Here is a 12500-nt window from a genome sequence, read left to right as displayed (position 1 = left end):
CAGCTCTGTGTTCTGCTTTTGGTTAATGTATTCCACGGACCCTTTATAGACTAATCCAGCCTCACCACCACGCCTGCCACGTCCCCTCAGACACAGGGGTAGGGGAGATGCTACAGGGGTTGCTGCACCAACACTCTCATGTTCCAGCCTCACCACCACCACTCCTCTGACACAGGGTTAGGAGGGATGCTATAGGGATGCTGTGCCATCGCTCTCATGTTAAGTGCTGCTGTTTAGAGATAAAAGACTCTTTCAATGATCCGCTTCACTTTAAGGAAACGTGCGTCTCTCTGATAAGAGATAAAGTGTTGTGACACGGGATGATTCTGAAGATAAGGTACATGTACATACATTCTGAAACAGACGGTAAACTTGATTAATATGCTGTGGATTGAGTTTACAGGGAGTTCATATAGACTGAGGATAGTGGTTAGAGTAGATGGTGTTTACAGTATATTGAGGATGTTGTTTACAATAGATAGTGTTTACAGTAGATGGTGTTTACAGTAGATGGTGTTTTCAGTATACTGAGGACGGTGTTTACAGTAGATGGTGTTTTCAGTATACTGAGGATGGTGTTTACAGTAGATGGTGTTGACAGTAGATGGTGTTCACAGTATACTGAGGATGATGTTTACAGTAGATGGTGTTTACAGTAGACCTAGGATGGTGTTCACAGTATACTGAGGATGATGTTTACAGTAGATGGTGTTTACAGTAGACCTAGGATGGTGTTCACAGTATACTGAGGATGATGTTTACAGTAGATGGTGTTTACAGTAGACCTAGGATGGTGTTCACAGTATACTGATGATGATGTTTACAGTAGATGGTGTTTACAGTAGACCTAGGATGGTGTGTTCACAGTATACTGATGATGATGTTTACAGTAGATGGTGTTCACAGTAGACCTAGGATGGTGTTTACAGTATACTGAGGATGATGTTTACAGTAGATGGTGTTTACAGTAGACCTAGGATGGTGTTTCCATGCAGGCTCCTTGCTAGTTTCTAGACTCCTCCGTTATATCGTCTTAGATTAGTCAGGCTGGATCATTACAGTGATAATTCACTTTAATTCTGTTTAATAATGGTGAATAATAATAAACAAAAATTGTCCATTTTATATCAAACGTATTAGGGATGATTTGAATGAGGCTATGATATTCATGAAGCGAACACCGTTGGCTCTCCCCTATAGCTCCTTATTTAGTCCTCTTGTCTCGATGGCCCTCTCGTCACCCCCTCAGCGTTCTGAGGACCCTCCTCTGTTACGGGGAGCACCACTGCTGCCCTTGGCAGGGTTGGAGAAGAAGAGCTCTCTCTCTCATCAGTCCTTGGCAGCAGCCAGCCTGGAGTAGGCTGATCTAAAGAGGCCAAGCTTATTTACTCGCTGTTTTCTTTTTAATTATACTGAGTGTCTGGTTCTTTTAGATTTAATTATGGGTTGAGTCAAGCCTTTAGGCTCTGAAATAGCAGGATTGGAGCGTGACAAGTCACAGTCGGCTAACAAGATAAGTGTTGAGCACAGCACATTCAAACTCCCCACACCACGTTTAAACATAGCAGCTTTAGCCTATTCTGGCATAGGAACTCTCCAACAGAACACCTGATCATCATCTAAGGTGAGCCTGGCACTACCAGGTGCATCGACTCACTCTAGTAGACCAAAGGATCTGCATAGCTGTGTATACACCCCCTCCTGTAGAGCCCAGACTGAGCTCCAGACCCCCTCCTGTAGACCCCCTATTGTAGACCCCCTCCTGTAGACCCCCTCCTGTAGACCCCCTCCTGTAGACCCCCTCCTGTAGATCCCAGTCTGAGCTCCAGACCCCCTCCTGTAGACCCCAGTCTGAGAGCAGCTCTCTCCCAGGGAGGGCCAGCCAGCCGGGGTGAAGGTGGAGGCAGCCAGCAAGAGAGTGAGAGAGAGGGGGGATTGGAGAAGCACTTCTGCCAAGAGGATTATCAAACCAGCTGCTGATGGACAGGCATGACCAGGACCGCCAATGTATCCGTTTTGTTCTTTTATTTCATCCTACGAACGGGGATTTGTTCCGGGAGGTGTACTCGGTTTCCCCCGCGCCATTTTGGACTGAGGGATAAATTGTTGTTTTTGTGCACGCTTCAATACACCAAGCAATCCTCTCCCTCTCTCCCTCTCTCTCTCTCTCTCTCTCTCTCTCTCTCTCTCTCTCTCTCTCTCTCTCTCTCTCTCTCTCCTGTACACACGGTACATCTGGAGGGGATGGGGGCTATAGGGGATGTTGAGAACCTTCTTGAATTGCTGTGATTCTGCTCGGTTCTCCCATGAATCTTTCGTCTTGTGTTTGAATACACAGGTCAAGAAGAGAGACTTCACGGACGGACGGTGCAGAAGGTCCCAAAACCGGAAGGTCCCACCGTCCTTACCTATAGAAACACATTTGGGAATGATTTAAATGATTCACATTTCCTCTAACAACATTCACATTAACCATTAACATGTTCCTTCTGCAGCCCGATGTTCAAACGAAGCCCGGACATGACAAAGTCTCCAATGACAAAATCTGAGCAGCTGCTGAGAATAGATGACCATGACTTCACCATGAGACCAGCATTTGGAGGTTTGAATATTTATATTCTCTAAATATGAATGCTTAAATATTTCGTTTTTAAAAACAGAGACACGATGAGGCTTGCTATGTGCTAGGTCTCTAAGCATCCGTCATAGCGATTTTATTGAGGGACTGACTTAAACATCCAAGAGCAACATGATGAGACCGGCCTGCAGGCCAGAGTCCTCGACAGACTGGAGAACGGAGCTCCAGCCATCTCCATCCAGCCCCAGCAGGCCCAGTTAGCTCCAGCCTGCTCCATCCAGCTGCAGACTGGAGCCCAGTGAGCTCCAGCCAGCCCCAGCAGGCTCCAGGCTCTTATAGTCCAGCCTGTGAAAGTGACAGCAACGCTGGGATTCTTCATGTCAACAGAGTGTGATTACTCTGTTCGGTTCAGTCTTTACATGAGAGGGATTTTGCTGACCGTGGGATTATGTCTAGAGAGAGAGAGAGAGAGAGAGAGAGAGAGAGAGAGAGAGAGAGAGAGAGAGAGAGAGAGAGAGAGAGAGAGGGAGTGTGATTTGTTTTTTACTATATCAAATCACGGCTGGGATTTCGTGTGAACCGTTTCCCTCCATTACTCTTCCTAAGCCAAACACACGTTCATTCCCTCCAATGCCTGTGAACTAGAACATAGCCAACGAGGGCAAACACTGCTCCTCTTGAAGCATCATGAACGATGTGATATGTTAACGTTAATTTTTTGCCAGTGTGGAGGTTCCTATCCAACTAAATGTCCTCTGGGTGGAAAGGAGGGCAGGATCGGTTCCACAGCAGCATCAACTTGGATCCATTGTGACCTAATTGTTTTACTGCTGGATGCTGCTTAGTAGCAGGCCTGAAATAGGTCAGCGCCGAATGCTGCAGACAGCCTCACATCCCAACAAGCATGGCTGCGTGACACCAGGCTTTCAACAGACCTACAGAGTCCTGCTTGCTTGCTTAACAAGTACCAGCATCCCTTTGAAAACAACTGCTCCGAGCGATGGCTGGGCCTGGCAGGTCATCAGATAACTGGGGGTGCTCTTAAATCCCTCCGCTCTCTGTAAAACGTGTTGGTTTTGGGTTCGCCAGTGAGCGGTGTCATGGGTGTTCGGCGGTACTTTGAGGTCAGTCAGGTCTGATCTTGTGTATTCCAGGGCCTCCGATCCCGGTGGGAGTCGATGTGCAGGTGGAAAGTCTGGATACCATCTCGGAGGTGGACATGGTAAGTGAGCAACACGTCTTCACGTTCGTCCCTATTCACCGGCTGTGATACAAAAAAACAGCTCCACTGTGGAAGAATTGACAGGTCTGTTGGTTAGTAGTAGAAACGCACTGCTTTGGTCATTGAGTTTGAGTCAGTGGCGTGCACAGACTTTTTGAAGGGCAGGGGCGGAAAGAGAAAAAAAGGGCACGTATAGCGCGTTCTCACCACTGAAGAGGGCACTTTAGACACGTTTTATATGTTATACAAATGAGGGCACTCTAGCACGCGTTTTGGCTTCAAAGGGGGCAGTTTAGCACACGTTTTGGTTCCCGAAAGGACACTTGAGGGCAGTTTAGCACGCGTTTTGGCTCCCAAGGGGCCCCTTTAATACGCGTTTTGGCTCCTGAGAGGGCACTTTAGCACGTGTTTTTCAACAATTGGGCCACAAGGGGGGGCGACCGCCCTGGTTTGCACGCCACTGGTTTGAGTTCTGATTGACTTAATATGTGACTGATAATGACTCCAGTGATCTCTTCTCCTGTGGCCAACAACCTGTGCGTTAATGTCTCTAAACAACCTTTGTGTCATTCTCCTTTGAGACCTGAGGGCTTAATCATGCACCTTGAGTTTTACTTTGAGCACCCGGAACTGGAACCGCACGTTAGACGCTGCCTCACCCCCCCAAAACCGTCTAAACCCCCAATCAGGACTTCCACTTGACCCTGTGCCCCCCCCCCCCCCCCCATCAGGACTTCACCATGACGCTGTACCTGCGGCACTACTGGAAAGACGAGCGCCTGGCCTTCCCCAGCACAAACAACCAGAGCATGACCTTCGACAGCCGCCTGGTGAAGAAGATCTGGGTGCCCGACATGTTCTTTGTTCACTCCAAGAGGTCCTTCATCCACGACACCACCACGGAGAACGTCATGCTGAGAGTGTACCCCGATGGCAACGTGCTCTACAGCCTGCGGTAGGCGGACCTCCAACCCTCACACCGCTCACTGCTGCAGTGATGTAGTGATATAATGATGTACTGGTGCAGTGATGTAGTGATGTAGGGAGGCAGTGATGCAGTGAGGTCGTGAGGCAGGGAGGCAGTGCTGCACTGATGCACTGATGCAGGGAGGCAGTGATGCACTGATGTAGTGATGCCGTGATGCACTGATGTAGTGATGAGGTGATGCACTGATGCACTGATGAGGTGATGCAGGGATGCAGGGAGGCAGTGATATAGAGCTATAGACTGGGATGGTTCAACTTATTGTTTGTCAAAAGTCTGAACTTCAAAATACATCCTTAGATGGTAGAACCGGTAAAACACATTTTACATTTATTATGTATTGGGATATTTGGAGCGCATATAATGGGTTTGCACACGCACGTCAACAGTGAACACAAATGTCAATTTTGTGCACAAGCATGTCAATAGTGTGCAATGCATGTAAATAGTGTGCCTGCTACCTTAATTGTTGTTTAAAGCCTTCAGATCAGACCCTGCCATGTGCAGTATATCAACAACATTACACTGCATTGCTATTGCTCATGCTTGTGTTCCTTCCTCCAACAGAGTGACTGTCACAGCCATGTGTAACATGGACCTGAGCCGGTTCCCCCTGGACACGCAGACCTGCTCGCTGGAGATAGAGAGCTGTGAGGACATCATCCATATTCCTGTTTACTGTCTGTTATGACGCCTTCCTCACAGTTAGTAAAACGAGGAAGAAACGAGAGTTTGACACTGACAGCGACCCAGGCTGCCTGTGTTGGGTCAGGAGACGGCCTTTCATGGAGAAATAATGGCATCACGTTATGAATAATTCTCTTTCAGACGCGTACACAGACGACGACCTCATGCTATACTGGAAGAAAGGGAACGAGTCGCTGGACACGGACGAACGGATCTCTCTCTCCCAGTTCCTCATCCAGAAGTTCCACACCACCACGAAGCTGGCCTTCTACAGCAGCACGGGTAAAGTGTCTTAATGTGTCCAGACATGTCCTGTGATTACATTACCTGTGTATCACATTACCCGTGCTGTGTCTTACATTACCCTGCTGTGTGTTACATTACCCATGCTGTGTGTTACATTACCCATGCTGTGTATCACATTACCCGTATCATCTTGGTTGGTCTCTGCATATTCAATCAACATACATGGTCTATACTATGGAGAATGTTCAGCCATCCTGTAGTGTAGGAAGATCGTTTATAGAAACAATATTGATAGAATTAATACGCATCACTCTCAGTGCTGTCCTTAAAAGAAAACATTTCTGATGTTTAAACAAAGGAATGAAACACAATAAATAATTCCTGTGTCTGATTCCTGTGTCCTCCACTCGTATGGAGGGTGATGGTGATGAGATGATGAGGATGGTGATGGTGATGATGACCTTGATATGCAGAGCAGGGAGCTTGGGGGCTCAGCTCAATAGCACGGTCACATAGGTGACCAAGTTGCCCCGTAGCGCCCAGTTGGATTCCACCCCTTTACCCTGTTCCACTGCCCTTTTCATTACAATACATCATAGATAATATCGATTATCTATGATGTATTGGCTCATGTCCCAAACCAGAGGGTGTCATGCCTCTCAATTCACTGGAAGTTGATCTGGGGTAAAAAGTGCTCTTAAATGACAAATGAGTGTTTACCCTAACCCTCTCTGTGAGCATTAACCCTCACCCTAACCCTCTCTGTGAGCATTAACCCTCACCCTCTCTGCGAGCATTAACCCTCACCCTAACCCTCTCTGTGAGCATTAACCCTCACCTCTCTGTGAGCATTAACCCTCACCTCTCTGTGAGTATTAACCCTCACCCCCATTAACCCTCACCCCCTTGGCTGGTACAACCGCTTCTACATCCCCTTCACCCGCTAATGACATGTGTTAACCCTCTCACCCTCTCACCCTCTAGGCTGGTACAACCGCCTCTACATCCACTTCACCCTCTAATGACCTGCGTTAACCCCCTCACCCTCTCCCCCTCTAGGCTGGTACAACCGCCTCTACATCCACTTCACCCTCTAATGACCTGCGTTAACCCCCTCACCCTCTCACCCTCTCCCCCTCTAGGCTGGTACAACCGCCTCTACATCCACTTCACCCTCTAATGACCTGCGTTAAACCCCTCACCCTCTCACCCTCTCCCCCTCTAGGCTGGTACAACCGCCTCTACATCCACTTCACCCTGCGGCGCCACATCTTCTTCTTCCTGCTGCAGACCTACTTCCCTGCCACCCTGATGGTGATGCTCTCCTGGGTGTCCTTCTGGATCGACCGCCGCGCCGTGCCCGCCAGGGTACCGCTAGGTAGGACCACCCCCCACCCATCCTGCCAGGGTCCCGCTAGGTAGGACCACCCCCCCCCCCCCCCCGCCCTGCCAGGGTCCCGCTAGGTAGGATGGTTCCTCCCCGACCCCCCGCCCGGATCCTGTTAGGTAGGGTGGGGTTCCCTCCTGTCCCCAGGTATCACCACGGTGCTCACCATGTGGGGTTCTGTCCCCAGGTATCACCACGGTGCTCACCATGTGGGGTTCTGTCCCCAGGTATCACCACGGTGCTCACCATGTGGGGTTCTGTCCCCAGGTATCACCACGGTGCTCACCATGTGGGGTTCTGTCCCCAGGTATCACCACGGTGCTCACCATGTCCACCATCATCACGGGGGTCAACGCCTCCATGCCCAGGGTCTCCTACATCAAGGCGGTGGACATCTACCTGTGGGTCAGCTTTGTCTTTGTCTTCCTGTCCGTCATCGAGTACGCGGCCGTCAACTACTTGTCCACGGTGCAGGAGAGGAAGGAGAGGAAGCTGAGGGAGAGGGTGAGTGTGAGACTGATTCATGTTTTCCTTGGGATGTGTTTCTGGTTCGTCGAGATGAAACAGCGTTCACACCAATGTCCCGGGGGTTTATTTCCTGTTTCCTCGAACATTCATTGAACTCCTTTTATCGAGGACCCAGGGAGCAGAAGAAAGTCCTCCTTGTTGAGGTGAAGCTCAGTAACTCAGATCATATCCCCTCCATGCGGTCTTTTGGCATGGGGTTCAGTCTCCATGCGGTCTGTGGGCATGTGCTCCAGCTTCCATATTGTCTGTGGGCATTGGGCCCAGTCTTCATCCTAACTCAAGCTTTCTACACAGCGTTTCATTCGCCTCTATAATGTTCTTGGAAGAAGTTGTGTTTGGATGGGATCCAGGAGGCGGCAGATGTCAGTTATTTAGCAGAATAACATCCCTGAAGCGATGTCATTGGATGACAGCCAGATGGTGTTTGGTTCTGAAGATTCAGATCCAAATGCACGCTGAAGCTCAGCTGCTACGTGTTCTCAGTTCTAGAGGCTCCTGGTTAGTGGCCTCATGTTCTACAGGCTCCTGGTTAGTGGCCCCGTGTTCTATAGGCTCCTGGTTAGCTGCCCTGTGGTCTACAGGCTCCTGGTTAGCTGCACTGTGGTCTACAGGCTCCTGGTTAGCTGCCCTGTGGTCTACAGGCTCCTGGTTAGTGGCCCTGTGGTCTACAGGCTCCTGGTTAGTGCCCCCCTGTTCTAGAGGCTCCTGGTTAGTGGCCCCTGAAGGCTCCTGGTTAGTGGCCGCAGAGGCTCCTGGTTAGTGGCCCTGTGTTTTAGAGGCTCCTGGTTAGTGGCCCCTGAAGGCTCCTGGTTAGTGGCCCCGTGTTCTAGAGGCTCCTGGTTAGTGGCCCCAGAGGCTCCTGGTTAGTGGCCCCAGAGGCTCCTGGTTAGTGGCCCCGTGTTCTAGAGGCTCCTGGTTAGTGGTCGCAGAGGCTCCTGGTTAGTGGCCTCGTGTTCTACAGGCTCCTGGTTAGTGGCCCCGTGTTCTAGAGGCTCCTGGTTAGTGGCCTCGTGTTCTAGAGGCTCCTGGTTAGTGGCCCCAGAGGCTCCTGGTTAGTGGCCCCGTGTTCTAGAGGCTCCTGGTTAGTGGTCGCAGAGGCTCCTGGTTAGTGCCCCCGTGTTCTAGAGGCTCCTGGTTAGTGGTCGCATAGGCTCCTGGTTAGTGGCCCCGTGTTCTACAGGCTCCTGGTTAGTGGCCCCATGTTCTAGAGGCTCCTGGTTAGTGGCCTCGTGTTTTAGAGGCTCCTGGTTAGTGGCCCCTGAAGGCTCCTGGTTAGTGGCCCCGTGTTCTAGAGGCTCCTGGTCAGTGGTCCGTATGAAACCTCATCCACATGATGACGTTTGTCCTCTGAGTCCTACAGAAGGTTCAATGCCCCCGGCATTAATTTCTGTGCGGATGACTCCCTGCTAATGCGATGTTCCCACTAACTCAAATGACTTCACATGGAAGCCCCACATGGCTCCTCATGTCTGCATCATTTTAGGGAATAATTAATCAAATCATAAGGATCACAAATATTGTAGCTTACGTTCTACCAAATCTCTCACATAGTTATGTAGCATTTACCACACAGGAATAGAAAAACCCTAACCCTCAAAGAATCATCTGTGGCCAAACGTTCAATAATACAATCACAAATTAGCAACTGCTAAATGATTCATCCTACAGTGCGATTAACCTCAGTAGACTCAGGTGTTACCGAGTGTGTGATTAACCTAAATAGACTCAGGTGTTAACGAGTGTGTGATTAACCTAAATAGACTCAGGTGTTAACGAGTGTGTGATTAACCTAAATAGACTCAGGTGTTAACGAGTGTGTGATTAACCTAAATAGACTCAGGTGTTAACGAGTGTGTGATTAACCTAAATAGACTCAGGTGTTAACGAGTGTGTGATTAACCTAAATAGATTCAGGTGTTAACGAGTGTGTGATTAACCTAAATAGATTCAGGTGTTAACGAGTGTGTGATTAACCTAAATAGACTCAGGTGTTAACGAGTGTGTGATTAACCTAAATAGACTCAGGTGTTAACGAGTGTGTGATTAACCTAAATAGACTCAGGTGTTAACGAGTGTGTGATTAACCTAAATAGACTCAGGTGTTAACGAGTGTGTGATTAACCTAAATAGACTCAGGTGTTAACGAGTGTGTGATTAACCTAAATAGACTCAGGTGTTAACGAGTGTGTGATTAACCTAAATAGACTCAGGTGTTAACGAGTGTGTGATTAACCTAAATAGACTCAGGTGTTAACGAGTGTGTGATTAACCTAAATAGACTCAGGTGTTAACGAGTGTGTGATTAACCTAAATAGACTCAGGTGTTAACGAGTGTGTGATTAACCTAAATAGATTCAGGTGTTAACGAGTGTGTGATTAACCTAAATAGACTCAGGTGTTAACGAGTGTGTGATTAACCTAAATAGACTCAGGTGTTAACGAGTGTGTGATTAACCTAAATAGACTCAGGTGTTAACGAGTGTGTGATTAACCTAAATAGACTCAGGTGTTAACGAGTGTGTGATTAACCTAAATAGATTCAGGTGTTAACGAGTGTGTGATTAACCTCAGTAGACTCAGGTGTTAATGAGTGCGTGTGCCCCCCCCCCCCCCCCCCCCCCAGCTGCCATGTACCTGTGAGATCGGCCAGCCCGACGACATGGCCGTGGACCCCCAGATCTCGGGCTACGGCACCATGGACTTCAACATGACCGGGAACTACGGCATTCCGGAGAACGGGGCGCGCCCGGACAGGATCCTGGCCCAGGTGGCCCTGAACCCCCAGGCCCGACCCAGAGCCAACGTCAACATCTGGATCGACACGCACGCCATCGACAAGTACTCCCGCGTCCTCTTCCCTGGCGCCTACGTGCTCTTCAACATCATCTACTGGTCCATCTACTCATAGCCGTGGACACCGGAGCCTATGAGTGTGTGTGTGTGTGTGGTGACCGGGACATGGAGAGGGTCTACGTGTGGACTCTGAGCTGCAGGATGGTCGTTTGACAGGGAGAGGGTCCAGTTTGACAGGGAGAGGGTCTAACGGTTGACTCTGGACTGCAGGGAAGTGGGAGAGGGTCTACATGTTGAGAGCCAGAGAAACAGCCCACTGGGCCGGGCGATGGTTTGGTTTGGTCGCTGACTTGTGCTTCATTATTATGAGTGTGAAGGCTAAATTAAAGGGGTGCTGTGGTTCACATTCCACCTCCAACGTTCACTGACCAGATATAGGCGTCTGTAGGCTTTGTTGCTGTCCTTAATCATAGTGTTGCATACGGGTGTAGAACAATCAACAGCTTGTGGTTTCCCAATGTAAAGAACGTCAGCTCTCGATCATTCAATGGAACAAAAAGGACCTTGAACTGAAATATTCATCATGTAAAATATTCCCATCATATTTGGTCTGATTCAATACCTTTTAAATATAGAGAATAGACCATCTGCTAAAGCCAATAAGATCCAGAAGGACCACCTCTGGGAGCCAGGCTCTTTAAAGGATCACTGCTGTAGTTTGAACCTGGCGTGTTCCAGAAAGCCCTACACACCATCTAGGTCAGGACATACTGTGCTATTGGATGAATATCTCTGAATACATGAATGTTCCGAATGTGGACACAAATATGGACACCTGTGTCTTCGCGAACTCGGCCAGTGATGTTCAGAGGACGTTTTGGAGCAGGGATGTTCAGCCCCTGGTCCACCAACATTCAGGATGAGGAACGCAGCATTGATACCTCCAGCAGACATGTTGTCCACTCAAATGCCAATTTAAAAATATATAGATAGATGACAATATCCTCATCTGATTTTCATGATCTTGATTAAGTCATATTTAAAAATATATATTTTATATTTTGTTTTAAAGTACTGCAGTTTAATGGTGTGTATGTTCTGATTATCTGTCAATGTGAATATGTTTTTCTACAACTGAAGCTGTTAAGGTGAGGATGAGATTTGTCGTAAAGTTCAGCTGATTTTAGGATTATTAAAATGGCATTTAACTGCATGCTCTGGTTGATGCCTGGAAGCTAGCCCTTATGTCTGCCAACTTCCAAGGCCACTTCAACAACCAAATAATATATTAAATCACGCAACTCAACTTGTTTCATGTGAAGATTTTTAATAAATTATGTTTTATGAGGTACGATTAGGTGCTACCCGCCTCTTCCTTCAATTTTTAAAACGTACCGCAAAAAAGGTCCTCCATGTATTTCCCTGTCAAATACAGTGAAGACAAAGTCATCCTCCAGTCAGTTCCTACCCAGCTGCGGAAGAGACTTTTTGTGGGGTTGACAACATAATCCCTAACATCCCTCAACGTTCAGTAGCCAACACCGATCAGAAACGTACGCGTCCCCAGCTCACGTCAGCCTCCTGTGGCGCTCCTCCCGGCTGAAGGGGTGCTGTGAGCAGCAGAGGAGGAGCAGAGACCATCAGCAGCTGTCTTGCCCTGGCTCGCGGTCCTCAGTACAGCTGTCCCGTCTCAGCCCCTGGAGAGACATCCAGATAAACAACAACAACAACACGTCTACAAACAACCAATATAGGATATTCAGTGCTTAATAAATGAGCTGAACCCATATGGGAATCCCTAAGGGTTTTCCTTGCAGTGGTAGTGATCCGAACAGAAGTGAGTTCGCTTGGATGTGGACGGCGGCTACGGTCCTCTCAGTGGGGGGGGGGGGGGGGGGGGGGGCGTCAGAGGGGGAAGGGCCGTTACCGGAGTCTGTGGAGCCAGTGAGGTTGAGTGCAGAATAGAAGACCAGTCCAGAATAGACTATTATTATAGATCAGAAAATAGATCAGCATATTCCTTCTCTTTACACCATATCACTATTAGAGCTCAGTATGTTTCAGTATGTGAAGA

At 48.6% G+C, this 12500-nt stretch overlaps 1 protein-coding gene across 2 annotated transcripts in view; it reads left to right on the top strand.

The window, feature by feature from the left end:
* Nucleotides 1–11777, top strand: part of LOC132458076 (gamma-aminobutyric acid receptor subunit rho-1-like) — a 13433-nt gene extending 1656 nt beyond the window's left edge. Inside the window, exons 2-10 of one of the 2 annotated variants that reach the window (XM_060052556.1) lie at nucleotides 2339–2392; nucleotides 2496–2602; nucleotides 3733–3800; nucleotides 4532–4755; nucleotides 5353–5435; nucleotides 5614–5754; nucleotides 6944–7096; nucleotides 7413–7609; nucleotides 10257–11777. In XM_060052556.1, the coding sequence (XP_059908539.1) occupies nucleotides 2339–2392; nucleotides 2496–2602; nucleotides 3733–3800; nucleotides 4532–4755; nucleotides 5353–5435; nucleotides 5614–5754; nucleotides 6944–7096; nucleotides 7413–7609; nucleotides 10257–10541 (1312 nt within the window). In that variant the 3' untranslated portion in view covers nucleotides 10542–11777. The remainder of the gene's footprint in view (nucleotides 1–2338; nucleotides 2393–2495; nucleotides 2603–3732; nucleotides 3801–4531; nucleotides 4756–5352; nucleotides 5436–5613; nucleotides 5755–6943; nucleotides 7097–7412; nucleotides 7610–10256) is intronic. The other variant, XM_060052557.1, reaches the window with a different exon arrangement.
* Nucleotides 11778–12500: the final 723 nt, after the last annotated feature.

The sequence above is a fragment of the Gadus macrocephalus genome, chromosome 5 (assembly GCF_031168955.1).
Source record: "Gadus macrocephalus chromosome 5, ASM3116895v1".
NCBI classification, from domain to species: Eukaryota; Metazoa; Chordata; class Actinopteri; order Gadiformes; family Gadidae; genus Gadus; species Gadus macrocephalus.
This window is presented reverse-complemented; position numbering and strand designations above follow the sequence as displayed.